This window comes from Elephas maximus, chromosome 4, assembly GCF_024166365.1.
Source record: "Elephas maximus indicus isolate mEleMax1 chromosome 4, mEleMax1 primary haplotype, whole genome shotgun sequence".
Taxonomy (NCBI): Eukaryota; Metazoa; Chordata; class Mammalia; order Proboscidea; family Elephantidae; genus Elephas; species Elephas maximus.
The window spans coordinates 107,446,553-107,474,119 of record NC_064822.1 but is presented as its reverse complement, the minus strand read 5'-3'; the positions used below and the strand labels follow the sequence as shown (position 1 = coordinate 107,474,119).

At 55.0% G+C, this 27,567-nt stretch overlaps 1 protein-coding gene and 1 long non-coding RNA gene across 6 annotated transcripts; both read right to left on the bottom strand.

The window, feature by feature from the left end:
- NR4A1 (nuclear receptor subfamily 4 group A member 1) lies at positions 1-21,874 on the bottom strand. Of its 5 annotated transcripts, XM_049883185.1 has the most exons (10): positions 21,033-21,554; positions 20,519-20,646; positions 17,322-17,441; positions 15,737-15,841; positions 4,653-5,530; positions 3,703-3,832; positions 3,268-3,419; positions 2,710-2,912; positions 2,443-2,621; positions 1-830 (listed from the first exon to the last, which is right to left on the bottom strand). In XM_049883185.1, the coding sequence occupies exons 5-10, from the start codon at positions 5,526-5,528 to the stop codon at positions 574-576; spliced, it is 1,797 nt and encodes a 598-aa protein (XP_049739142.1). In that variant the 5' UTR covers positions 5,529-5,530; positions 15,737-15,841; positions 17,322-17,441; positions 20,519-20,646; positions 21,033-21,554; the 3' UTR covers positions 1-573. The 5 variants fall into 5 exon arrangements, with proteins under 5 accessions (XP_049739142.1, XP_049739144.1, XP_049739141.1 ...); XM_049883187.1 differs by lacking the exons at positions 20,519-20,646; positions 21,033-21,554 and adding an exon at positions 21,733-21,874; XM_049883184.1 differs by having other exon boundaries at positions 20,519-21,554.
- A 2,075-nt stretch (positions 21,875-23,949) lies between these two features.
- LOC126074725 (uncharacterized) lies at positions 23,950-27,284 on the bottom strand. The gene is made up of 3 exons (XR_007517020.1): positions 26,493-27,284; positions 25,443-25,529; positions 23,950-24,604 (listed from the first exon to the last, which is right to left on the bottom strand). It is a non-coding gene; the product is annotated as an uncharacterized LOC126074725 (long non-coding RNA).
- Positions 27,285-27,567: the final 283 nt, after the last annotated feature.

Below are 27,567 nucleotides of genomic sequence, written 5' to 3'. Positions count from 1 at the left end.
TTCAGCTACATGTCTATTTTTTATTCAATATATTAAATATATTAATCAGAAAAGTCACATACTATAAATCCAGAAAAATACACAAATATAAATGTCAGAATCTGTCATTTGTCTTCCTCCAAGAGTAACAGTTTTTATGTACATGTGGAGGGTGGGTGGGAAGAGAGAGCAAGTAGAAGGAGACTGGAAAAGACTGGCCCAGACTGGTGGGAGGCCCCATCCCTTCTTCGCAACCCCGCTCCCACCTCAACCTCTTCCTTCCTGTATTTACAGCAGCATTTGGCTTATTTACAGCATGGTGGTGTGTGTTAAAAATGGTTTATCTTACAAAAACACAAAGGCCAGGGGTGGGCTGGGGTAAGAAAAATAGTGGGGGTCACTCCCATGAATGCAACCCCGACCCCCAGGGCTTGAGCTCCCCGCCGACCTCCTAGAGCAAGACAGGAAGTCAGTCAGTCTGCAGCTCCCCAGTGGGGAGGGCCGCACTCTGGGGTTCGTGGGCCATGGGCTAAAGGCACGTGGGGTGGTGTACGAGCGCACACACGCATGTGCACACGTGTTCCCAGGCTAGAGTCAGAAGGGCAGCGTGTCCATAAAGATCTTGTCAACGATGGGCGGAGGGGGCACCAAGTCCTCCAGCTTGAGGTAGAAGATGCGCTGCAGGCCCTGGGTGCACAGGGTTCGCAGCTCAGGTAGCTTGCCCAGCAGGCGGGACAGGCAGCTGGCCGGCTGGGGCTCACCCGCCACAGCTGAGACATGTTCCTTCAGGCAGCTGGCGATGCGGTTCTGCAGTTCCTCCACCCGCCGCGGCTCCTGCAGCCCGTGCCGGTCTGTGAAAAGGGTGTGAGATTAGCCACTCATCCACAGACCAGATACCCAGAAGACCCAGCCTTCCCTGGTCTCTAAAACTGCCACTGACTGCCCCTCACATTCCTCTGGCACTTTGCAAAAGCTTGCGCACACACAAGCCCATTTTTGAGTCCCATCAAAGCCTACGAGGGCAGTAACACTCGGTATCCTTACATTCCAAGTGAGAAACTGAGGCCCAGACAGGTTACATGGTTTGCCCAAGGTCACAGAAAAGAAATAGAACTCTAACCCAGGTTTTCTAGCTAGGCCAGTGGGGTCCCTCCCAACCCCAGACTGTCCTGGAAACTCCTAGCATCCAGCAGCAGTGCTTTAGTGGCCACTCCCAGGGAGAGCTAGCCCTAGAACCCACCAGTCCCTCTTCAGCCCAGGGTGCCTCTTATTTTGCTTTATATACTAGAGTTCCACGTGAAAGTTCAGGGAAAAAAAGTGGTGGTGGACTCTGGTGCTTTAAAACATAAAAAGATGAGAGGGCAGAGGGGGTCTGAAGCTGGCCGAATGAACACGAAAAGAGAGGGTGGAGAGAAAGAGTGTGCCGTCTCATTGCGGGGGCGGGGGGAACCATCTAAGAGTACATAGCAAGGTGTATATAATTGTCGTATAAGAGACTGACTTGATTTGTAAACTTCCACTCAAAGCACGATAAAATAAAAAAAAAAGAAAAACATAAAAAGATATCTGAAAACCCCTACGCTTGACACCAAAGAATCCACTCTCTTTCGACTTTAGAGTTCATACATAAATGTATAATAGCAATTATGTAAAGTACAAAAGCAGGCACAGCTAATTCAAGCTGGTAGAAGTCAGGATAGGGGTTACCCCCGGGGGAGATGGTGAAAGGATGATGCACAGGAGGGGTCCTGGCCCACATTCTGCTTCTTGATCTAGGTGCTGGTTATGTAAGTGTGTTTAGTTTGCAAAAATGTATCATTTGTGCACTTTTCTATATCCGTGTTATACTTCAGTAAACATTTTTAAAACAAACCAAAACCCTAGGCCACATACACGACACCACACACTCTGGACCTTGGGTGCCACCACCATTACCACTGGCTGATGTTGAGTCAACTCCGACTCGTGGCGACCATGTGTGTGTCAGAGTAGAACTGTGCTCCACGGGGTTTTCAAAGGCTGATGTTTTGGACGTAGACAGCCAAGCCTCTCTTCCAAGAAGGCTCTGGGTGGACCTGAACTGCCGATCTTTCAGCCAGCAGCTGTGGGTGTTAACTGTTTGCACCATCCAGGGACACCAAGATCTTGGGTAGTTTGGGGTAATTCAAAGACTTGACTGGGCTTTGGAGTCAGATGCAGCTGAGCCTGGCCCCAGCTCTGCTATCTACCAGATGTGCTGCTCTGAGCAAGGACTCTGACAAGGACTCCTGTCAGCCAACTGCACAAGCAGGTATGAGCAGGGGGCAGTGTAGGGCCTAGGAAGTGCTAGATACCAGCCCACCCAGGGCCATGCTTTTAGGCCCTCTCCACTCCCCTGGATAGCACCCTTCTGAGGACCAATTGGCTGCTCCACTCCCGCCCCTCCCTGAGCCCCAAGGACCCAGCCTGGTGCTGGTCACTCACCGGTGATAAGGACAAGAGCAGACAGGCAGGCAAAGGCAGGGACGTCGACAACCAAGCTGTGCAGGGACCGTGAGAAGGCCAGGATGCTGTCAATCCAGTCGCCGAAACCGCGGGCACACTGCAGCCGATGCAGCACCAGGCCTGAGCAGAAGATGAGCTTCCCCTCGGCAGGCTTGGACCTGGTAGGTGACAGACACCGACAGCAGTCAGGACAGCTCAAGGGCACGGCAGCGGGGGAAGGGGCCAGGCGGGCAGCTGGCAGCTCACCGGTAGGCCAGGCGGAGGATGAAGAGCTCCAGAAAGGCCGACTCCAGCAGCAGGTCCTGGTCGCCTGGTGACAGCTCAGTAAAGCCGGGGATCTTCTCAGCCCACTTGCGGATAACCTCCAGGGAACCCGAGAGCAGGTCGTAGAACTGCTGCACATCCCCGGCATCTTCCTTCCCAAAGCGGGGCAGCATCAGCTCCTGGAACTACGAGGGCAGTCCAGTGGGGTCAGCACCCCACCAAGGCCCCACACAGGGCCACCACGGACAGCCCTGTCGTGCACTCAGATGTCCCATCACGGCAGACAGGGTAGAACGGAAATTCAGCCCATGCTCTTGCTCGCCAATTCTCACATATTATCCCAGGGCTGCGTGCGCCTTCTAGAAGGAGCACATTTTTCTAATTGGCCCCCTGAGGGATACAGTTTTCCATCTGGTCAGCCCAGAGGGGCTTCTCTTTTTTCAATGTTTCGAGCTGGGGCGGGGGCACCCTTTCTAACGTGCACACAGGTACTGAATGTGGTAGCAGAGCAGGAGCAGGGTGGGGTGGGCAAAGCCTCACCTTGGAGTAGTCTAGTTTGGTAGTGCTGGGCCCCGAGTCCAGGTGTGCCCGGACCAGGGAAGTGAGGAGGTTGGCAGGGGAGGCATCTGGGGGCTGCTTGGGTTTTGAGGGGAGCCGGCCCCGCCGTCCCTTCAGACTGTCTGTCCGGACAACTGCAGAGAAATGGGCAAGGGTGAGGAAGGGAGAAATCGACCCCATGTACCCTTAGCCAAAGTTGTGTACACCAGCACTGGGACCTACAAAGACCTCCTCCCCATCCCTCACAAGCCAGGCTGGTGGAAGTGGCCTCCCATTCTCAGACCCAAGATATTGGAGGTAAGGGCAGAAATCAGGTGCAGACATGCCCTCCCCTCTGGACAGCCTGTCTAGGGGACTTGCCCAGTCCCACCCGCGCAGGCCGGGTCTGTCCCGCTGGCCCCACCCACAGCCACCCACCTTCCTTCACCATGCCCACAGCCAGGCACTTCTGGAAGCGGCAGAACTGGCAGCGGTTTCGCCGCCTCTTGTCCACAGGGCAGTCCTTGTTGGCCAGGCAGATGTACTTGGCGTTTTTCTGTACTGTGCGCTGGGGGAGGGGGGAGCAACACGGAACAGGCTGTCAGAGAGTGGGGTGGGGTGGGGGAAAGGCTAGGGGAGGGGACCGTCCAGATCCTGCTGCCATCGCAGACAAAAGCGCTCTCTGTTCGCAGCTATTTTTCTAACATTTGGGTGGCAGGGGAGGGAGAGATGGAAGGGGGGAGGAAGAGGAAAGTCTTGGGGGTGCTGTGGGAGGTTTCTGCCCCAGGGGGTGGACCCCAGGACATAAGGTTAAGGGCCAGGGGCCTCCCAGCAGTCCTGACACCTGTACTTTGTATTATGCCTGTGTCCACCTGCCCCTTTCCTGGGGCAGATAAGAGAGGGCAGAGGAGGGGCTGGGGGTGGGGACGGGAAGCTAAGCAGGCACCCAGAGCTGGGACAAATACACAGCCTGTTCCCAAGTCCACCCCCAGCCCTCAAGCACCAAGCCCTCTTTCCAGATCCTTTCATCTCATGCCAGGAACACGAGTGCATGGGTCCCCCTTCCACTAGGACCTTGGGTTGGGGGAGGGTGGGCGGAGGTAAGCCAAAGGCTGGCCATTCGAACCTCCCCTTCTGGTACCCCACGGCCTGCACCCTCTGCCCATGTGCCACTCCACCTCCATCTCTCTGCAGGCCTACTGGCCCCACGTCCTATTCCCCTGCCATCTATGGGTCCCTGCGGGGGAGTCCATCTGGTAGTCTCCCCTCCTGCTGCAGGGCAGGACTATTTGGGAGGAAAACCCAAGGCAGGCTGCCACACGCCCCACTGGGCAGAGCCTTGCCTGTCCCCACTTCCTACAAAGAGCCCACCTAGAAGAGTGTTGTACCTTGAAGAAGCCCTTGCAGCCCTCACAGGTGCGGACGCCGTAATGCTGACATGAAGCGTTGTCCCCACACACGGCACAGCGGCCCTCGCTTCCACTGGGAGCCCCACTCCGGGCCTTGGCCGAAGTTACAGGCACATCCAGTATTCCCGAGCCATCAAGGTGTGGGGAGGTGGGTGCCAAGCCTGGGAAAGCTGCTGGCATGGAATAGCTCTCACCCTCCCTCAGCTGGTGGGTGGCCTGTGAGGGGAAGAGCTTCAGGGGGCTTTGGGCAAGGCTGGGGCTGGGGCCAGTGTGGGTGCTGAAGGAGAAGAAGGCTGGGGGCTGAGGGGGCCCAGAGGCCTTGGGCAGCTGCTCTGTCCATGCCCGCAGGCCTTCGTAAGTCTGGCTGGGTGAGAAGTGACCAAATGAGCCATCCCAAGGAGAGAGCTGGGGTGGCTGGAAGCTGGGCGTGGATGGTGATGGGACTGAGCAGGGGCTGCCGTAATAGTCAGAGCCGCTGGAGGACAGGGTCTCATCTAGTGGGCCGCTCAGGGTGCCTGGGTAGCAGCCATACACCTGGAAGTCCTCAAACTTGAAGGCAGTAGAGGCGGGGGAAGTGGCTGAGGAAGAGGACGTGGAGGAGGCTGAGGAGGAGGCGGAGGAGCACGGCTGCACTGTTCCTGGCAGCTGGTAGAGGAAGGTGTCGAACTCTCCTGTGTAGCCGTCCATGAAGGTGCTGAAGCTGGGCAGGGCAGTGGGGGCAGCGGGGGCCGCCTCAGGGCTGGCCAGGTCCATGGTGGACTTGCTGAGCTCAGGGGTCAGGGGGTCGCTTGCCAGGTGGTCATGGGCTCCTGCGCTCGGTGCTGTTGTCCCATACTGGGCTTGGATACAGGGCATCTCTAAAGTGAGAAAACAGCCAAGGAAGGGGAGGGGAAGAGTTAATGCGAGAGCACCATGCCTCATTTCAAAGTACAGGCCCCAGAGGCAGCCAAGTGGTGGGAATCCCAGGCAGGAAATAGGACACTGAGGTCTTAGGGCCATGACCAAATACAGAACCCAGGACCCTGGCCCTGGCCTGAGGCACCATCTCAACTTACATGCCACAAAGTCCCTGGGCAGTGGCCCAGGGAGAGTGGGCTCAGTCAGAAGGCCAGCCACACCCCAGTCAGCCTAGGAACCCTCAGGAGGGCATCTGGCCAGCATTTCGTTGCCAGAACAGGAGGAAGCAGTGTTCCTCTAGCCCCCTGCCCTGCCCCCACTGGGAGGGGGCTGGGAGAAGGGTAAGCGGGGGAGACCACCAGGCAAAGCCTTACAGCCCAATCCCCAGGAGCAGATGTGATGTTTCTCCAACCAGGCCCTTCCTGGGACTATCCCCAGGCACAGCCTGGTTGCTATCCAGTCAATTCCGACTCATAGTGACCCTAAAGGACAGAGTAGAACTGGCTCATAGAGTTTCCAAGGAGCGCCTGGTACATTCGAACTGCCGACCTTTTGGTTAGCAGACATAGTTCTTAACTACTACTCCACAAGGGTTTCTAGGCCTGGCTGAGGCTTCTGCAAAACACCTTCCCTCTTCCCCCAACAGTACCAGGGAAGAAGGGCATCTTGGAGTGGGAAGAGGGGCTAGGAGTGAAAGCCCAGAGTCTGCCCCTGCCTCAGAAAGCAACCTAAGGAGCAATACAGCCACCCTTGAGCCTAATCCCATCCCCACCCCCACCCTACAGACGGAGCAAAAGCTGCCAATCCCACGCGCGTACCTCAGTCCTGCCATCTGGGGCTGTGCACCCACTCTTTGCTGCTGCCTGGGATGCTCCCAGAAGCAAAGAAGAAGGGAGTCCAGGCCTCCCCACCGAGTTCCCAGCTCTCTAGGGGATCTGGGAACGTGGCTCCAGACCTTTAAAGGCCTTATGTTGGAGGGAGAGGAAGGGGGAGAGAATAGCCCCCTGGTCTTCCAGGGGAATGGACAGTCCCTAAGAGGAATTTCCCTCCGACCCAGTAAGTACTTCTCCCTTTCCTGTTCTTTTTATAAGAGTATGCTAAAGAAATAAAAAGATAAAATGACTCTGTTCTGAGAGCTCTCATGCCTAAAATCCTTAATTTCTTTCCAACATGTATTATTCCCCTTATAATTATACATCCAAATTTCTGAGCTCAAGTACAGATTCATCCTTGCTAACAGAAATAAGGACCTCTTCTTCTGAATTATTGCCTTTCATAAAATAGTTACCAGACTTTGAAGTTCTCACATCTACCATTAAAAAAAAAAAACCATTAACAAGGGGGGAAAAAAAGAAAGTAAAAAAAACCAGTGAGAGAGAGAGAACACTCAAGAGTCCAGCAGAGGGCTTAAGGTGCTTATGCAGGAAGGAGAGGAGCCTGCCCCTGCCTGGGTCCCTGTATTAAAGTAGTCTCTGTACCCTGGAGAATCTAGGGGCTCCAGCAAAGGGGCCTGCTCACCCTCAACCGCAACGAGTCTGGAGGAAGAGAGGCAGCATCATTGATGGAATTCTTAAATTCAGAGACTGATCAAAATAATGCAGAGGAGGCTCCAGGACAGTCCCTCTTCCCCCCTCCCTGCATAGGGTCTGCATAAATATGGCCTCACCATTGGGGGGTGGGGTGGGAAGGGCTGGGTAAGAACTCAAGCTGGAACACAAGATCATGAATGAAGGGATACAGTGGATGGGGGCAAAGGCTGTCACCACCCCCTGGCCAAGAGCCCAGGGAGTCCTCTGGTCCTAACCCTTATCCCATCTCCATGGGCCCTGCGTGGGGCGGCTCCACCCCTAGCCTGACACCACCACTAACCTAAGCAATAGAGCCCCTCGGAGCTCTGGCCCCACCCACCTGGAGGTGCCCCTCCACAGGCCAGCAACCCTGGACAGCTGCTTGAGATAAGGGTAGCCACGTCTCCCAGCACTAGGACAGCCTGGGCAAGGATGGGTTGGGGTGGAGGAGGAGAACGGCAGCCACGCAGGGCTGGGCGTTCCAGCCTTATTCAAATCCTGTTTCTCCACTTGGACGTCCCACATCCGGATCAACCCCCACCAACCTATTCCACCCCCACCCCCCACCTCAGCTTCCAGACTGTGCAGGTACTTAACATCACAGGACCTACATCCGCCCCCACAGGGGAGCAGTCCCAGAGAGAGGAGGAAGAGGCGGGGTTGAAGGAGGGAGTGGGGAGAATCCGGCTTCAGGCAGGTCCTGGCAACAACGCGGTTTGCACCTGTTATACTGAACAAGCCTGAGGCTGCACCCTACCTGTGAGATCCAACAGACACTATGGGGGAAGGGGGCACAGAGGTGATCAGCATGTGGGGCTGGAGTGGTGGGAATGTGACAATCCTTCAGGTAGCTCCACATCAGAGGTTCCGACATTAGCAACTCCTTCCAGGATTCCCAAGCACAAAGGTTTCCAGATCTCTCTCTACGCGCGCGCACACACACACAGACACGGGATCCAAGGCACAGCTAAAACAACACTCTTAGTGCTTCCAGAGTGACCCTGTCCCTGCCCCTAGGAAGACTCACTTACTCCAACACACACTAAGTACCCCCTCCACAGTTCAGCCACCAACGCTAACCATTCCATTCGGTGATCCAGAGTCTCCTGATATACCCCCAACAGAAAGAATCTTCGAGGAGGGGATCCCTGCAAACGAAGCCACACTGCCTAAAGTAGTAAGAAAGCAATTAATAGATGAGAGTTCCCAGGCTGGGAGAAAGTAGACCCTTTTTGGAAATCTGAGCCTGACCGGAGTCCGATGGATCCCAGCACCAGAGAAAATCATCAGCACCCAAGTTCAGAAAACCGTGTGCCGACTTGGGCACCCTGGGAGATTGAACTAAATCCAGCTGCCTGCTTGACAAGACCCTGCTGCCGGCGCCAACCCCAAACCCCTGAGGCTTCCACCTTGCACAGACACTCCCCTACCCTCCGGCGCCCAGCGGACTCCAGTCCGATCTGGGTCCTCATTCCTCTCCAACTGCTACCTCCCAAGCCCAAAAGGGCACTGTACACCCGCCCTCCTGCATGCCGACCCTATCACATCCTTTCTTCCCGCGCGTATACTCCATCTTCTTCATGCAACACCCCTAAAAACTAACATGCAGCAACGCCACATAGCGACCCACTCAGATGCACGCCTCCCCGCGGGGCACCTACCCTGCCGGCTCCTGCTCCCTCTGCCCGAGACCAGCGCCCCGAGTCGCAGTCCGGTCCTGCGTGCGCTCCCGCAGGCTCTTCACACTCCCCCAAGTTTCGCAGCCTCCGCCACTGGGGCTCCCCGCTGGAGCCAGACCCTCCTCTTAAGCGCTCCGTGACGCACTGGGAGGGGCGGGGGCGCCACTGACGCACGCGGCCCGGCGAGCTTTGGCCATACAAGGGCGCGGGGGGCGGCGCGGTTCCGGCGGGAGGCGGACAGAGGGAGGCGCGGGGCCGGGGAGCCCGAGGGGGCGGGGCGAGGGGGGCCTGGAATGTCTGCGCGCGTGACGCACGCGGGGTTCCATTGACGCAGGGAGCGCGGAGTGTTTGATCTATAAATAGTCCCCTCGCGCCCGCTGCGCCGACTAAAAATAGCAGCTCCCTAGCTCTCCAGGCTCCCCCTACCCGACTCAGAACCGGGTCCGGGAGCCTCCAGGTCCGAAATAACCGGCCGGGAGGGCCAGGGTTGGAGAAGAGAGCTGCGGCCGCGGGGCTTCCCCGGACGAGGATCTCCTCGCCCTCCGGCTGCTCCCGGGTACCTCGGCCGCGCCCAGCCCCCTGGCTCCCTCCGTGCCCGGCTCCGCCTTTGCCCCCTCCCAAGCCCTTCCTGGAGGCCTACGGTATCGCCCTCTGCCGCTGCTGGGCGGCTCGGGCAGGCCCAGGGCTGGGGAGGGCAAATCAGAGACACACCCTGGTGAGCCTACGCCCCCACCTCCGTCCGAGGTGCAGCCTGTGCACTTGTCTTGTCTTCCCCTGCAATGGCTCAGGCGAGGTTGCCAGTTACGGCCCTGCTTACTCCCTCCCCTCAATTCCCCACGCAGTCATAGGCAGAAGTGCCTTCCCCAGGGCAGGGGTGTGCCAGGCCCAAGCCTGGTCGGTGGGCTCTGCTCCACACGCTGAAATTGAGTTCTCAAAACTCTTCCCCCAGCTGCTTACAGAGTGAGTGCACCCTACTTGGGAAATTACTGAATTTCAGAACCGGGTGGAGCCTGAGAAATCTTTTCAAAGTTACGCCAACTGTTCCCCATTTTATAAATAAACGGGCTCAGAGAAATACCGGCACTTGCTCAAGGTCACACAGCAAGGCGGTGGCACCCTGGGGTGGAAACTAGGCCCACTGACTGCTTCTCTAGGGCATCTTTTCACTCCCTCTTACCACTATGCACTCCCACCCCACCCTAGCACCTGTGGAGGGAGCAGTTCTGACCAGGTATAACCTGCCTTGTAGAGCAGGGCTGTATCAGGGCACAAACCAGGCTGCAGCCACCTGGAGCCTTCCCTGGTTCATACGTCACCCCTCCACCCTATCCCATACCAAGCCTGGGGTGCCCTCTCCAGCTAGGTAAGAGAGGAAGGATGAAGGGCTAATGTTTACAAGAAGGGAGCCACCCACCCCACTGGGGTCCCCACCAGTCCCCTTTCTCCCCTGTAAGTCAGCATCAATAGGAGTTTCTGCTTTCACTGAGCTTGCACCCACCCACCCCACTCACTTTATATGGCCTCCCTATAACACTTCCCTCTGCCCTCCAGACACTTCCTGCTCCTCACTTCCACTCTCACCTCCGGTCACAGGTTTCCCACACCCATGTCCCCAGCACCCACTTCTGCCCACTCAAAGGTCCTGCAAGCGCCTCAGGCTTCATCTGTTCCAGACAAAATCTGTCACCTCCCACACCCTGCCCACTACCCCATCTCTCCTGATGCTCCACATGCAACTTTTTACTTTGTCCCTAAAATTTTGTTTTGAACTACCTCTTGGGTTCCTCCATTCCTATGGCTAGTAACAGAGCACACTTCCACAGACCAACTGGATGAGCCCAACGACCCCTTCTTCTTGCCTACATCTATTAAAAAAAAAAAAACCACTCCTTAACCAGTCTGTCTCCTCTTTCTAAATCCACCCTGTCCACTACGGATGGAGAAGTCTTCATTTAGTATCAATCACATTAAGTGACCTAGTTAGAACCTGCCATAGCTCCCTGATCTCAGCATAAAACTTCAATGTCTTCAGAGAGCTCTGAGTTTTTTCCCAAACCATCTTCCATGGACCCTTCAAGGCCTCCGGGGTGAAGGTGATAGATGGGCAGGGCAGTATGAATGAGACCCACCCAGGGCCCAAGTTTCATTTTTCATTGGGCTTTTACATAAAATTTTGCATTAAAAAAAGGGAGGTTTTAAAAACCACAAATAAAATTCGAGTCCTCCCATTTGCAGATTAGAACCCATGGGTTCAGAAAGGAGCGATGCCTTGCTCAGGAGCACACAGTAAGTCAGTGCTAGGTAACACTGGCTCTGGCTGTGGCACAAGCTGGCTTGCCTAGGCCCCACCCTACCCTGGGATGCCTCCCTCCACCCCAGCAGAGCCTTCCTTAAATTTTAATATGTCCATAAAAAAATATTAGGCAGATCAATGTTCTTCCCTCTGTCCAATATCACCAGCAAAAACGGATGTATTACCTGCTACTTGGCCTGTCCCTGCTCATGCCTGGCCTTAGCTCTTTGCAAGTTCTGCCCATCTTGAGCCCTAGCATCCCCCTTTCCTCCCTATCACCTTCCACTTGTAAAAAATAGCACAAGCCATCTTGTTGGGTAAGCCCACCCCTGAGCTCTAGGGAACTCAAGCATGGTAAGGAGCTGTCCAGGCCTCTGGCCTAAATCTCAGCCTCCAGATCTATGCCTGCAGCCCACATCCCACCTCCCCAGGCTGCAGTCTCCCTGACCTCAAAGAGGAGAGGAAGACAATTGTAGCTGCCACCTCCCTTGGCCTTTAGGGGATGCTGGGAGGGGAGCTAGATACACCACACTCTGGAAATAAGTAAGTAAGGCACAAGAAGAAAAAGGCAGAGTCCCTTGGTGGGAATACAGCTAGGTCTCCCATTCAGACACAGGTGTGCAGTACCTAGCCCAAGACAGGGAAGAGAGGCTAAAGGAGCTGGGGGATCCAAGAGCTGTTCCCTGTTGGTCAGAGGCCTTCCTGGGGTGGGGGCAGGGGGGCTCTGAGTAGGGTGGAGTCCAACTAAGGTGTAAGTTCAGGGAAAAGCATAATTGACAGGCTTTGGGAGGCTGAGAGTATAAGCGGGCCCCAGGTTGCACAGAGACCCTCAATGGACCCCCACAGTCCAGTCTTCAAGAGCAAGGTCAGAGTGAACAGCTCACAGGGGGTAGGAGAGGCAGGTAATGATGAGGCACGTAGTGAGGCAGATGTGTCCAAAATTAGAAACTAAGACAAGGAGGTAAGGCAGGGCTGTTATAACACAGGAAGGGCAGAGAGAGAAGATGCCATGTGGGAGGCCAGAGACAGCCCCACGCAGTCAGGCCCCAACATCGTGGCCTCAGCCTACCCACCTGCCCTCATCATCCGCTGTTCCCCACCACCCCCAGATAAGAATCTTGGGTTACACCTTCCCATTACCTGCTTTGCACAACAGTTTCACCTACTGGGCACATTGTTCCTCTTCCTCCCTTCCACTCTAATCCTGCTCATCCTCCAAGACTCCAGCTCAAACGCCACCTTCCTGGGCTAGGCGAATTCTTAATAAGCACCTTCTCACGTAGGAGGAACTAACTTCTGTAGCATACCAACCAAGTATCAAACCTTCTTCCACTTAACCCTCTCACCAACCCTTTCAGTTTTGGAATCCGGATCCCCATTTGATAAATGAGGAAACGGAGGCTAAGGAGTAGTACTCAAACTCGGGCCCAGTAACTCGCAGTTTTGTGCTAGATCCACTGCTCCTGACACTGAACTCCAGAAGCTGTGGCTTTTGACCCCGTGGTCCTTGAGTTCTTATAAGTACACCACAAAACCAGGCGCACACACACGTGGCCTGTAAACTGAAAACAGCAGTGCCTGCAAGGGGTTCTTTGGTGAGGCTGGCAGCACTCTAGTTCCTGATCTGGATGTTGGACACTGGGTGTGTTCACTCTAGACAAGTCATTGAGTTGTACTATTAGGATTTTATATCTGTGATTTGTAAACTTTTCTGTATGTTATACTTCCCCCTACCCCCCAATAAAAAAGCTGTTGTTGTGGTGTGCTGTTGAGTCGATTCCAACTCATAACAACCCTGTAGGACACAGTAGAATTGTCCCATGGTTTCCTAGGCTGAAATCTTTATGGGAGCAGAAAAGCCAGGTCTTCTCTCCCATGGAGCAGCTGATAGGTTCAAACTACCGACCTTTCAGTAAGCAGCTGAGCTCTTAACCATTGTGCCACCAGGACTCCTATACTTAAAAAATAGCCATGCTTGATGTTAATGGTGGTGGAATAATTTGGAAAAGGACGGTGAGAATGATTGTACAACTTGAAGGATGTAATCGATGTCACTGAATTGTACACGTAGAAATCGGTGGAAGTTTTATTGTATATATTTACACCACAAATGTATTTATTCAAATGAATGCAGATACCACTGGAATTCACTCAGTACAAATTCATTCACAAGTGTGTTCCTGAAATCACAGTGACCATTTCTCAGTATGTATTTGCTCTATAGACAGACACTTAAAGTACAACTATAGTCAGGCAGGCCCCAATATCCAACATTAAAAAGGGGTCCTTGGACACTTAACGCAGTATGTTTCTTGAAGAGCTCGACAGGCCCTTACCCTTCTAGTCAAATCTTCTGGGGCAGCAGGCACTTATCATATGTTCAGATCCCTCCTCCCCCACCAGTGTGGGACCTCTATAAGGGCAAAGGCACTGTCTTCCTCACCTTGGTAGGGGGACCCTGCCTGCATCCTCAACAGTAAGGAGCCCAGAACAGGGACAAAATGGGTACCATGTCTACCACCATTCCCCAGCCAAAGAGGGTAGGCATTGGGTTGGGTAAACAGGGGATGGAGGAAGTGGAACTGCACGGCCCCTTTCCCACGCTGCCCCCCCAGCTTGGGCTCAACTGGGCCCGCCCCTACTATGCAGAGGGCAGGAACTTGTCCTACTTTCACCAAGACCACGCCCTTCCCGTGGGGTGGGCAGAGGGAGAGAGCTTTGCCTCCACTTGCTGAGAAGTGGCCCTGGGAGCTTCCCCTCCTCGGCCCCAGGGCCCACTGCCAGCCCTGACTGGGCCACTTCCTCTTCCTGCCCTGGCAGTGGGCAGGGGGATTTGTGCTATAGGCAAGGAAGCACTGCCTACTGCCCTGGGGGAGCTTCCCAAGGGTGGGTCGATGAACCAGGATGAAGGGTCAGGCCCAGGCCTCTGACTCTGATCTCTTGTCCCTTGCCCAAGCCCTGCCATGACCACAGATGTCACTACTCCTCCCAAACAGTCTCCCAAGGACACAGCCAGGTCAGCTACTACCTCCTACCCCAACTCCAGCCCCTAGGAGGGGCAAAAGATGGAAGAGCTATCATAGGCATCATTGACCAGGAGTCAGCAGACCTGGTGTGTGACCCAGAGCCAGTCCTTTCCCTCTCTGAGACTGTTTTGTCATCTGCCCAACGCAGACATCCCAAGTTCCGGAGCTGCGAGAATTCAAGTTGCTAGCAGAAGGGAGAGGCTCAAGAGCAAAATGGAGCACTGTCAGGGGCTTGGACTCTAGGGACCTACAGCAGAATCCTGGGGCTGACAGGGGGTAGGGAAGGGAGACAGGGTCCTCAGCTCAACTGGGAGCCAGCAGCCCCCCTTCCCCAAGAACCAGAGATAAACAGTAGCTCCATCTCCACCTCTCCCCCTTCAGGGCTGAGCAAGAGGAAATGGGAGTGTGCCCAGAGATGTGGTTCCACCCAGCACCAGGAAAATTCCAGACTCTGTATACAGCAAGCGCTCAATTAATACTCCAGAGAAAACCGCTTAATTAAGGAAGTCAGGCCTCTCTCTACAGAGGCTACCTTCAGGCCATGATTCCTCTACTCTCCCCCACTCCACCCAAGCCAGAAGGAATGAACAGCATCTAAGAATCAGATCAGCTTCAGGAAGCACAGCCAGACAGAGCTGGAGAACAGAGACAAGACTGTGGAGTTCCTCAGGAACTCCCGTGCCTCCTCAAATCTCCCTGCAAGCCCCCTCATCACCTCAGCTCCTGGCCAGCTCCTCTCTCTTCCCCATTTGGAGGGTCTTCCAACACCCATCAAATCCCAGGCCCCTGCCCAAGGCCTCCACCCAGCCTCCGCAGGCAAAATTTCAAATTCCAAAATAAAAACCCTCTGATAACAAGCTCCAGCAGGAAAGACTGATGCACTTTCCTATTGTTAAATTATTTTTAGTCATGGGCTCTGGATTCATTTAGAGACTCACGTTCAGAAAGGGAAAAAAATTTTTTTTGAGAACTGAGGAGAGCACAAGAGCCTCCCACGTAAGGAGCTGCCGCTTATTCCGTGTCGGGACAGAGGCCTTGGCCCCAGGCCCAGGGAGCATGTTTGTGGCAAGCTGGTTGGCAGACCTGCTCAACCTCGCTCCAGCCCTGCTTCTCAGGCACCAAAGGCAGCTGCGAAACTGGGCAAGGAGAGTGGGGAAGGGGCTGAGGGCTTGGCAGGGAGCAAAGCCACCTAGGTTCAGCCACCTAGTCCTGAACAGCTGGGTCGGGGGTGCTCCAGGACCTTGCTCAGAGAATGGTATCCTGAGGCATCCTGGTGGACACCAAATTCACTTTTCCATCCCTCCTCTGCCTGAGCAGACCAGTGCCTCACTGGAAGAAGAGGATTGAGACCCTGCTGGAAGTCTCTGAGGAAGGGGATGGATGGAATCACCTATTTCCATGTCTCCCAGTCCTCACAGAATGTTCCAACTCCATCTTCCAACTGCAGTCGAATCTATTTACCCTCATTCCTGGCCACCCCTGCTCTTCCTCTCCCCCCCGCCCCCATCTCAAGGTCAAAGCATTTAACATGACAGTCACAAAGGAAAATATCCAAACAGCCCAGCTCTCATGCCTCAGTTTCGCCATTCCCAAGACTCACCAGCTTCCTCTTCAGTCTGCTCTGACTCCCAGAGATCCTGGACAACCACACGAAGGGAGAGTCCCGGTGTTGGTTGGGGGCTCTTCCTGGCAGCTTCAGGGAGTCCTGTGGAGAGAGACGTGACTGCCCAGTCAGCCTGTCCTCCCTGGTGGAGGCTGTACACCAGCTGAGCTGTCTCCAAGCCAGCGTGTCCTCCTCTGTTTATATAGCAGAAACCAGAGCCGGCCTCTGGGGATAGGGAGCCGCCTCGGGGCCCTCTTGGCTGGGGCCTGACTTTGGCCCAGGTCAGCAAGAGCCCAAAATAGTCAGCTGACGGGAGCCCCTGCGTGAGCGTGACCCTGGGCCCACGCCCGGACCTGGCAGACAGGTGCCCACGTCACAAGACCAGTGGCTCAAACACTCATGGGGCCTGGCTGGCAGCCCCTCAGAGTGGCCTTGGCAGTGTGTCTGGCATGGGAGTTCCACCCAATCACCATCATCACCCAGACGACGGGGTAAACACAAGGACTTTTCCCACTCAGGGCTGCTATGTACCCAGAGGAAAGGCTGGGAGTTTTGGGTCTGGGCTAGGGGCAGAGGAGGGAGCCAGGTGGAGAAGAAGACACCTGGCCCACTGCTGTCATCCTAACTCACATGCTTCCCAAGTCCAGATCTCTGGCTGACCAGGAACAACTGCCTCTCCCACTTACAGCAGTTCCTCTCCCTTCCCCCCCAGTTTGCAGTTGGTGGCTCAGAGCCTGCTGCCAACCGGACACCAGGTGCGCGCCCAGGCCCCAGAATAGGAGGGCCTGGTTTCCAGGGTTTCCCCATCTTCCATCCAGGCGCAGATTGGACACCCCATCTTGCCTATCCCAGCCACCTCTCTAGGACCCTTTGCACCCTGAACACCTAGTCCACATGAGGCAACAGCATTGTAGGGGTGCTAGGGGAGACACTGAGTCAGCTCCTGCTTTATCCAGGCATCTCTCAAGGCCTGAGGGGGGTATGGTTCAGAGGTGTGGCTCTGTTCAGGGGAAGGAGGAAGGGACTCACAGGGCCTAATCCATAGTGGTTACCTCCCCAAACCATGGATTCCACAGGTCCTACAGGCCTACCATGGTGGGGGAATGGTCACCACCCTTTCTGGAAGCGGGGGTCCCTGCCTTCCCTTCATGCAATCCCTCTAGTGTAGTCTCTACACCCTGGCAACAGGCCAGCTCCCTCCCAGGTCTGCCGCATTACACCCCAGGTCCAGCCCCAGCTCCCTGGCCCCACCCCATCAGCTTCCTGGAACCAGGCACATGCTGCCCTGGGAGTGGCTGTCACCCCCTCCTCAGGCCCACCAGTCTATGTCACCTGGCCCAGAGCTCTCCAGCCTATGCTGCTAAGAGCTCGGGCTTCCCCCTCCCCGCCCCCGCATCACCCCATCACTGGAGAAATCAGATCTCCTGATGCTAAGTAGCACCTTGCCTGCCACCTCTGCAGGGCTTCCCCTTCACCCCCCAAACCACATCCACCTCGGGAAGCTCCACACCCACCCCGGCCCCCCAACCCACATGCTGGGGTGGGGGCCCAGAATGTAAAAGGACAACAACAGAGCACTTACCACTCTGGGTGGATGACAGGCTTTGGCCAATCCTCAAACCATCCCTTCCAGCTTCAGGCCTGGCACAGGGAACTGGTCACCAGGGAGGGGCAGGGGCTGGCCTCTGTCCATGGTGGAGGCCTGCGGAGGGAGTTAGCATGAGGAGAATCCAGGGGCATTCCCTGGAGACAGCCCAGTTATAGATACAGCAGTGAAGATGGGGGCAGGACCCAGGCCACGTGAGGGGATAAGCTAGCCCAAGGACTTCCCCGGGCTGGGGACCCAAGCCCAATGCAAGCGGTTCTTGGGGCTGGGAGGTATGGCCAGGAGCCATAGAGTTCCTCAGCCTGTACCCCACTCCAGGATGGGAGGGCACCTAAACCCAGCTCTCAGCCCCAAATGTACACAAAAGGGCATCTTGTAGGCAGAGAAACAGAGCCAACGAATAGAACACCCTCTTTCCTTCAGGGGCTGCAGCTCAATCGCTGAAGCCTCAGAGGCCCCCATGGGGCATGAGCTCCATGTCCCTGTCGCCAGGCAGCCCAGCCTTCTAGTCAGAGCCAATGGGGACCCTCGGGAATTCTGAGGGGACTCCGCTCCCCAAATGCGAAAGGTCCCACTTACAGCAAAGCATGTGAGCATGAATGCTGGATCCCAGATGGCCTGGGTTCAAATCCTGATTCCATCACTTGTAACTTCGGGCAAGTTACATAACCTCTCTGGCCTCAAGTTCCTCATCAGTGAAAATGACAATCACAGACTGTCATCAGGCTTAAAATCAGTTAACATATGTTAAGGACTTAGAACAGTGCCAGGTACACATACATGCTTTATAAATATTGTTATTGGTCCAGCTCATGGTGACCCCGTGCACAATGGGATTGGGCTTCTGTGAGCCAAAGGGTTTTCAATGGCTGATTTTCAGAAGTGGATTGCTAGGCCATTCTTCCTAATCTGTCCCAGTCTGCAAGCTCCTCTGAAATCTGCTCAGCATCACAGCAACACACAAATCTCTACCGACAGACAGGTGGTGAATCGAACCCAGGTCTCCCATATGGAACTACCACTGCCCTCGTTATAAATACTAGCTGTCGTTATTAAGAGAAATGAGGGCACGTAGAAAATGCAACCCCAGACCCTAGTTCCTATTCCAAGCCACTTCTGGGTACCTGGCCTCTTCTTCCAGAATCCCAGGCCCGTATCTCCCCTTCCCTCTTCCCACCCCCATTCAGCCCTCTCCTCTCTCGCTGGGCCCTGGAGTGAACGCAGGACCAGCCAAGGGTTGGCCCTCAGTGGTTAGTGGGCTGCCCTTCAGGCCAAGATGAGGTCTGGAGAAAAGGAAGTAGATGTTTCCATAACGGGAGAGAGAAGGAGTGAGGCAGAGAATGGACCCACAGTGGGTGGGTGAAGGGCTCCCTCACCCTCTCAGCCTCTTCCCCAAGGTCCACAGGAGGCTTCTCTGGCCAACTTTTCCCCTCATAGAGCTACCAGCCATCCCCACTCCCCTGTGGGTGTAATGTGGAACAGAAGTATAGAGTGAAGGCCACAGGAGAGAAGGAGGGGGGAGAGTGTCTGGGACATCTGGGAGGGCTTCCAACCTCAAACAAAAAGCAAAATCAGGCTTCAGGCCTGTCGCAGCCCACAGGCTACACCTGCTTCCAGAATGACACTATCGTTCTCCCATACCCCCCAAACGACTCTGTAGTTAGGCCTTAAGGGTCTCCTCACAGCTGGGGAAGAAGACAGCAGGGCAGGGAGGGCCAAATACCCTCGAACCCCAGTCAGGCCCAACCAGAGAAGAACCCAGGTCTTCCCTGCCTGTGTCTGAGGACAGGGCCCAGAGTGTGGCACCCAATGTTCAGAAAGTGATTCATTACACCTTAGAACAGGTATCTGATACAATCTCATGTCCCAGATTAAAACTCCTTCCTCAACACTCATTCCAAAAGAATGAGCAAACCAAGACACCTGCAGCTCAGGAGGTCGTAGTGGGGAGAGGGACACAGAAAGAACCAAAGACATTTACAAACAGCCCTGTGCCTCCGAGGGTGGGCCAAGAGCTGAGTGAGCTCGGAGGAGAAAGTGATGCCCACAAAACGGGGAGGGAGCATCAGGCTGCCCCAGCTCTGGCTCCCCTCCCCTCCCCCCCGGCCACTCCCCCTCTCCCCCGCACCTGCACCTTACCTCCACTCACTGTGTTTCAGTCACGTGAGCTTTCTTCCCCACCTCAGGGCCTTTGTTCCCTCTGCCCAGAAAGTCACTGCCCGGATGCCTGCAAGGCTGGCTCCTCATCCATCAGGTTTCTATTCCCCTTGTCACCTCCTTAAAGAGCCCCCCCATACCCATCACACTATTCTGTTTTTAGAACATAAGTAAGGACCCTGCCTGACGCCACCACGGCCAGTCTTCAGTCTCTAAAACAGTGCTCAGCACTAAGTGTTCCGTAAGTATTGTGGAATGGGGAGGGGTACACCACCCTCCTGAGAGGAGAGTCAGCGAGCTGTCTGGAAGGAGACGGGGAGGACATTTGAGCTAAGGAGCCAGACAGCTCCCAAAACTGCCTCTTCCCCTTTGGGGCAGATCAGAGGATCTTTCCTACACTGAGTCACAGCCCAGACTCTAAAGGCCTCACAGCCCTGGATCCCAGCTCTACCTCCTGCATGAGCCCACAGAAGACCTTCTTCTCCTTCCTACCAAGTATTTGAGTCTTTTATCTAAACGCTCCTGTGCAACAGTATATGGTTGACAGACCTTCTGCAGCCCTGGTGGCCTCCTGGGCACAACCTCTGCCTATGTCCCCACCCTGAAATGGACATATACTAACAGTAATAACAGTCACTAATACTTGTCAAACACCATGCTCCATACATTGTGAAGCGCTTCACACGCATGTTCTCATTTCAGCCTCGCAGCACTATGAGGAAGGATGTATGCACATTTACCAACGAGGAAACAAAGGCACAGAAAGGTTACACAACTTGCCTGAGATCACACAGCTAGGAACTGGCAATGCTGGGATTAGAACCCAGGTAGCCTGACCAGGGAGCCCAGGGCGGGGTATCACCATGCCCCCTGGGACCTGTGCAGTGGGTAGAGGCCTCAGATTGCACAGAACAGTGTGACAGACCCCACCCACTGGGCAGCTGAGCCAGGCCTCTCACCAAGCCTGACTCCTGAGATGACTTTCTGAACTCCAGCCCAGGCCTGTAAACACTTACCATTAGTCACATTCATCTTGTCAGTTTTGGCCCATCCTTCTGCCCTATAGCCCACATTTGAAATCTTCATTTTATGGGTGGTGCAGCGGTTAAGTGTTGGGCTGCTAATCAAAAGGTCACCAGCTGTTCTGCGGGATAAAAATGTGGCAGTCTGCTTCTTTAAAGATTTCAGCCTTGGAAACCCTATGGGACAGTTCGATTCTAACCTATAGAGTCACTATGAGTCGGAATCGAGTCAATGGCAATGGGTTTGGTTTTTTGGTACACTTGTCATTCCTCCCAGCTCTGGGTCAGAACAAAAAGTCAACTGGCTTCCCCTTTAAGTCTTCATCCCAGTGACTGATCTAAGTGTTCCCTTGGAATGTGTCTGGGACCATGCTTTGTGGCCACCACTTGAGCCCCTCTCCAGGGTGATATCTGTCCCCCAAACCATCAGCACCTTTTAAGTATAACAGTTGTGAATCTACCTGCCCCTGCCCATTCTTCATTTTCCCGACAGGCCCATAATACTAACCCCAAAACGCAGACCAGCACTTCACTGTCAACAAGACATGCCACCTCTGCAGCATTTCTGTGTCCACCAGTCCACTTATCAAAAATGGGCGCATAAAAGGAGAATCTGTTGAAGTCAAGGAACGGAGCTCTCCCCTCAACACCCCCCGAGGAGGTGCCGCTCTCCCCAAGTATGAGGTCGCTGTTGGGAAAGAGGGTGCTGCGGCAGAAAAATACGCTGTCATGGTAGATGTGGCTCCTGAGTCCCAACCCTAGCCCCGCTCCTGACCCCATAAGACCCTCTCTGGGCTCGATTTCCAGGCTCAGACCCACTCAGGGGCTGCGCAGGGCAATTCCGGGCCCTCCCGCCCCGACCTCCTGGCAGCCGAGCTCCGGAGCTCCTGGAACTCGTTCCCCGCAGCCGGCGGGGATATGGAAGGAATTTCTCGGGCCTGGCCACCTCCAGCGCCCCTCGCGGGCCAAACCCCACCCTTGGCCGGCTGGGAGAGAAAGGGTTGGCCGTCGCACTTGGGGGCTGACTCTGAGCCAGCAGGTTCCGCTGGGAATCCAGTCCCCCCCTCCCCCCACTCTCCAGTTTCCAAGCAAGACTCCCAGCGTGGCCCTGAGCCCATTGCAGTGCATCCGCGAAGACCCCGTAGACCCCGTTCCTCCCCGGGCCTCCCCCGGGGACCACCGTGCTCCTCCCCAGGCTGCCCCCTCACCTGGCAGGGAGTGCTTGCCTCGCCTCTCCACCCTAGCTTTCCGGGGTCGCGCATCAGCAGACGGGGAGCTGCTCTGCACCGCAGCGGCGCCCATACCCGGAGGCCGGGGGGCGCGGGCGCCGCGTGGGGGCCCCCGCTAGTTCCGCCGCCGCCGGCTCGCGCTCCTGCCGCCGCAAGGCTGCGGCTCGGCGCCCCCCGCCCCCAGGAAGCCCCCGGCCCAGCAGTTCCGGCCGCTGCCGTGCCCCCCGCCCCCGCAGCCCGCGGCCGCCCGCGTAGCCATCCCAGCCTCGGCGCGCCTCCCCCGGCGGGCAGGCGGGGACCGTGACGCGCGCCCATTGACGTCTCCGGAATCCCGGCGGCGGCGGCCGACGCAGCCTCATCAATGGGGCTAAAAATAGCGGCGCCCGGAATAGCCGCGAGCGCCCCGCCCCGCGGCACCCCCCCTCCCCAACACACACAGGCTGCACACACTGTTACATAACCCGCCTCGCTGGGGCCGGGGCAGAGGGGCTGTTTTTCACAGGGTTCTGAGGCCTTGCTAACACCTAGCGAGGCAGGAACCCGGAGCCAGGTTATAAATAAACTTACCCGGGGCTTCCCCCGAGGAAGAAGTGGAAAAAGAGGCCCGGAGAGGCTTCGCGGCGGCCCAAAGTCTCACAGCAGTTAGGCTGGCTTTAGATGACAGGGCCCCTGACTGAGCCCTGGGCACCCACACCAGCCTTTCTTGGCCTGTATGCCACCCCAAGGGCAAAGAAGCCAGGTAAGAAGAGTGCCCAGCTCCCAGACAAGAAGGCAGATTAGACAGAAAGAGGACTTCTTGAGAGAGTGAAATTTCCCCTGAAGAGAAGCAGTCCCAGACTTGAGAATGCGTGCAAGGGCAAAGCACACGTGATGGAGTCACAGACCTGGCTTCTCTAGATCATACGCATACCACTGTGTGACCTGGGACAAGTCACTTAACCTCTCTGAGCCTCTGTTTCCTTACCTATAAAATGAGGATGATAAGACTGTCTCCATCTTGGTTGTTTCTTTTCCTTTTTTTTTTGTTTATTGGAAGATTAAGCAGCTGTGAAGTTGCCCTGTACACAGTAGAATGAATTTCTCCTCCTTGCTCTCCCTTAGAAGTCCGACTTCTCCAATCCTCAGGAGTGCTTAGTGCAGGAAATACACAGTGGCCAGGAAGCCCTGAGAGACCCACCCTCCTCTGACTGTAGTCTCTGTCACAGATTGAATTATGTCCCCCCAAAAAGGTGTGTATCAATTTGGCTGGGCCGTGATTCCTAGTATTGTGTGAGTTTTCCTATATGTTGTAATCCTGCCTCTATGATGTTAATAAGGGAGGATGGGTGGAAGTTGTGTTAGTAAGGCTGTATACTCTACAAGACTGGATTGTGTCTTGAGGCAATCTCTTAAGATATAAAAGAAAGAAGGGAGCAGAGAGACAAGGGGACCTCATACCACCAAAAAAGCTGTACCAGGAGCAGAGCATGTCCTTTGGACCCGGGGTCCCCGCACGAAGAAGCTCCTAGTCTGGGGGAAGATAGATGAGAAGGCCGACAGAGAGACAAAGCCTTCCCCTGGAGCTGACACCCTGAATTCGTACTTTTAGCCTACTTTACTGTGAGAAAATAAACTCTTTGTTAAAGTCATCCACTTGTGGTATTTCTGTTTTAGCAGCACTAGATGACTAAGACAGTCTCTAAGTGCAGGCTTCCCCAATAAGAACCTTCCTGGTGGTGGGGGTGCTTGGAAGATTTCTCTGTCCCACCTGACTGGGGCATTCTTTGGATATGGGAGAACTACCTTGTCCTGAGCAAATCCTTCTTCCCCAACAGCTGCCTGCTCAGGTGTATCTGTGGGGAGGGGGTCGCCAGGCCAAGGCCTGAGCAGTGGCGCTTGGGTCCGGCTGGGTGGGGTTGGGGGTCACAGCTCCTGTATGCTGGGCGGCAGGGCCATTGGAGAACAGTCATTAGCGAGGACCCAGTCCTGTGCTCTGCTACACCAGCCACCGGTCCCTGCTCACTTTTGGAGTCACTTTAAACTATGAACACGAGATCTAATCCCCAGCACCCAGGCCAGGCCCCACGCAGCAAAGAATGCCTTCTGCACTCTCCAAAGGAGGCCCCACACCCCACTCAGCCCTCATTCCAGGGGCCACATTCTTCTCCCCACCCCCATACCCACCCCCACAAATCCTTTTCTGGACCTACCCTAAACTCCTGGTGCAACTCAGAAGCCCCTTTCTCTCATTCCTCATAATAATTCCAAGAACCTCTGGTTTGTTCCAAATCACCTCCTCAGAACCTTCACATTTTTTTCCCAGATACAAGTGTTAGGCCAATTTACAGATAAAGAGAGGCTTCAAAAAAAATAGCTGAGCGGGGGAAGCCAGGGGACCAGCTTTTTTCCACCCTCCACACTCCCCTCCTTCCTGCCTCAGCAGCTGCTTCCTAATGGGTTTCTTAAACCACTACCCCACCCCCTCTTTTTCTTTTCCCAGAAATCTAACTTTTGAAATACATTCTAAAATATTTGCCTGTGTAGGAGAAATACATTTATTTGGACAGGAAGGACTAAGGAAAAAAAAAAGGGCTCAGTTACCAGTTTTTCCATGAAGCCTTCCAGCCCACAGAGGTCTCTCCCTTCTATAAATACCTTAGCACAACTTGCCTTTATTTTAAACTCCCCTGCTTTATAATCAAAACATATATTAAAACATGCATGGATAAAACACACGCACTGTGTGGCTTGTGGTGCCAGCATGAGGTGGTGAAAGAAGCATAGACTCAAGAGGCTTGGGATCCACATTGGCTCAAACTCTTCCCAGCTGTGTGACTTCAAGGAAGTTACTCGCCCTCTCTGGGCTTCTCATCTGAAACACAAGTGTGATAACATACGTATCTCGAAGGGTTGTCATAAGTAATGCATCTTTGATAATAGACATAAAACATGTAGCAAGGAGTTGGGCACATAGTGGCAGGGCTGCCGTTTCCACAGAGGAGGACTTGCGGAGGCCATCTGGTGGGAAGGCAGGGCTGGGGAACCTGTCTTGAAGCTGCACATGCAAAGTGCCTACCATGGCTTTGCCCAGCTGGTATGTTTATGTAGGGAAGCTGCGGGGCAGGGAGGGCTGTGCAGTTGGGGGTTATGCCACCCCTTAGTGCCATTACTGATGTACAGTAAATTCCAGGCCCCTTGTTGTCTTCTGGAGTCCCTAGGTGGTTAACGCTCTCAGCTACTAACTGAAAGGTTGGAGGTTCAAGTCTACCCAAAGGTGCTTCGGAAAAAAGGCCTGAAAATCTACTTCAGAAAAAACAGCCACCGAAAATCCTATGGGGTATAGTTCTACTGTGACACATGTGGGATTGTCATGACTCATAATTGACCCCACAGCAACTGGTTTGTGGCTTTGCTGTCTTCTTGACCCAGGTCACTCAGCTAGTGACCAAGCCAGGACCACAGCCCAGATCTTCTAACTCCCAAACCAGTGCTGTTTCTACCCACCATCTTGTTCCTTCATGCCTAGCCCTTCCTCTTTCTACACAAATCCCAGGAACCATTGTTGTGTGCCACTGAGCCAATTAGAACTCATAGCGACCCTATAGGACAGAGTAGAACTTCCCCATAGGGTTTCCAAGGCTGTAAGCATTTTGGAAGCAGACTGCCACATCTTTCTCCCGCTGAGTGGCGGGTGGGTTTGAACCACTCACCTTTCAGTTAGCAGCCGAACGCTTAACCACTGTGCCACCAAGGCTCCTTCAGGAACCCCTACACAGTCCATACTGCAGATGAGGAAGCTGAGGAAAGAGAAGCTACCTGAATAGTTTGGGGGGGGGGGTTGGGGGGGCAGGCACTTTGGCCAGTGTTGTCCTGTCTTCTAGGAAATTCCTCAGGGAGGTGCTGTGGCAGAAAGCTGGTTCCTAGTCTGATGGGGAGGCAAGAAACAAGAATAGGTATTAAAATATTGTCAGAAGACCAGGAAGCAGCCTCTAAGAGGTCTCAAGCCAGCACTGCAGTGGAATCTAGAGAGCTAGTCTGAGAGGCCTCACTGGAGGAGGAGAACATGGGGGCACAGTGTGCAGGGAGGGAAAGGACCAGGCAGGGCAGAGAGAAGGAAGGGCATACCACAGTGGAGAAGGGCTGGCCCCAAAGCTGATAGGTATTAGGGGGCAAGGTAGGGATTCTGGAGATGAGGAGCTGTGAGCTGCAGGACCCAGGACAAAAAGTCAGACCCTTAGTGGTCTTCACTATATGCCCCTCAATCTTACATTATCAGAAACCCTTGATCCAACCCCACTGAGTCAGGGAGATACCATTCCTCCCCACCCACTCCCTCCCACTGCAGCAGGGAGGAGCCAAAGGATGTCAAAGGGGTTCTTGTAGGTCCAGAAAGGGCTCCCCTTCCCAGGCCCTGACCCTCAATGAGGAGAGGGGCTGTGGAGGGGATTCCCTTATGGGTCCCTTCTTCATCTTGAGGATCAAGAACTACCTGGGTGGGGTCCCCCCACCACTTCCCAGGTTTGGGAGCAATTAGAGGACAGAAAAATGGGGGCACAAAGGCAGGGCCTTCCTGGGGCTGTCCCAGAGAGCAGGGGCTGTCCAGGGACACCACCCACTGCCGTAGATTCCGAACCGTAGCGATCCCATAGTCTTTCCAAGGCCACATCTTGCTCCCCCCTGGAGCCTCTGGTGGTTTCCAACCCCAGATTTTTCAGTTAGGCGTCAAGCACTTTAACCACTGTGCCACCAGGGCCCCTTACCTGTTAACCGTCCGTCGAGTCAATTATGGGGTTAAAAACCAAAATCAAACCCATTGCCATTCCAGTCTTCGATTCCACTCATAGTGATCCTATAGGGCAGAGTAGAATTGCCCCATAGGGTTTCCAAGGCTGATCTTTATGGAAGCAGACTGCCGCATCGTCCCCCTCTTCCCGCCCCGCCCGTGGCTGGTGGATCCAAACCGGTGACCTTTTGGTTAGCAACCAAGTCCTTTAACCACTGAACCACCAGGGCTCCTTCAGATGGGATTACATGCTTAGAATTACATAAGGGCTGGAAGGGCACTTTTAAGAGGCACTTTCCCAAGTGCCTCCTCATTTACTCTTCCTTGGTTGCCATGGAAGGCCGTCAGGGACAGAACGAGAAAGTGGCCAAGGTCACCAGGCTGGGAGTGGCAGAGCTGGAATTAATGCCAAGATTTCCCCTAAATCCAAGCCAGAGCTCTTTATTAAAAACAATTTTTTTTTTAATTACAAAACTAAACATGCTGGCTGTAAACAAATGCAAAGGTTACGGGCTGCGTGATTTACGAAGTGAGAGGCCCTTAATCCACTGGTAGGACCGCTTCCAGGCTGCTCTCAACGTCGTCAGACACCGGCTGGGATCCGGGCGGCCCCCCCGGAGGAGTCCGGGACCCCACCTCCGGGCCGGAAGGCACAAGGCAGGGCCGCGCCCCACGCCGCGCTCCCGGGGGCAACCAGGCTGCCCTGCGCCACGCCTGGCCCGGCCGGGTGGGGCCGGGGAAGCCGCCGAGTCACGGGGCCCCGGGAGGGAGCCCGCGCCGGGTGCAGCCATGACCCATTACATCACCCGGCGGCGCGGAGCCGCCGCTCCGTAAGCACCGCCGCAAACCATTGGCTAGCGAGCCACCCTCCCAACCAATAGCACGATAGTATGCCGTTTAGACCAGGAGTGATGGCTTCTGGGGCTGATGTCTGCAAACAGACGTCATGGCAAGGAAGGGAGCTCCCTGGAAGAAGGAAGAAAGGGGTCCTGAGATCCGTGGGAGGCTAGTTGAGGACTTGCCATCCCAGATCTGGTCCAGCGAGCCCTGGG

Bases quoted from the DNA above. Each gene is read 5' to 3' on its own strand.
- NR4A1 (XM_049883187.1), bottom strand. From the start codon at position 5,528: ATGCCCTGTATCCAAGCCCAGTATGGGACAACAGCACCGAGCGCAGGA. The intron at 3,833-4,652 runs GTACAACACTCT...CCCCTCCCCCAG, and splicing joins GCTGCAAGGGCTTCTTCAAG to CGCACAGTACAGAAAAACGC. The intron at 2,913-3,267 runs GTGAGGCTTTGC...CTGCCCTCGTAG, and splicing joins CCAAACTAGACTACTCCAAG to TTCCAGGAGCTGATGCTGCC.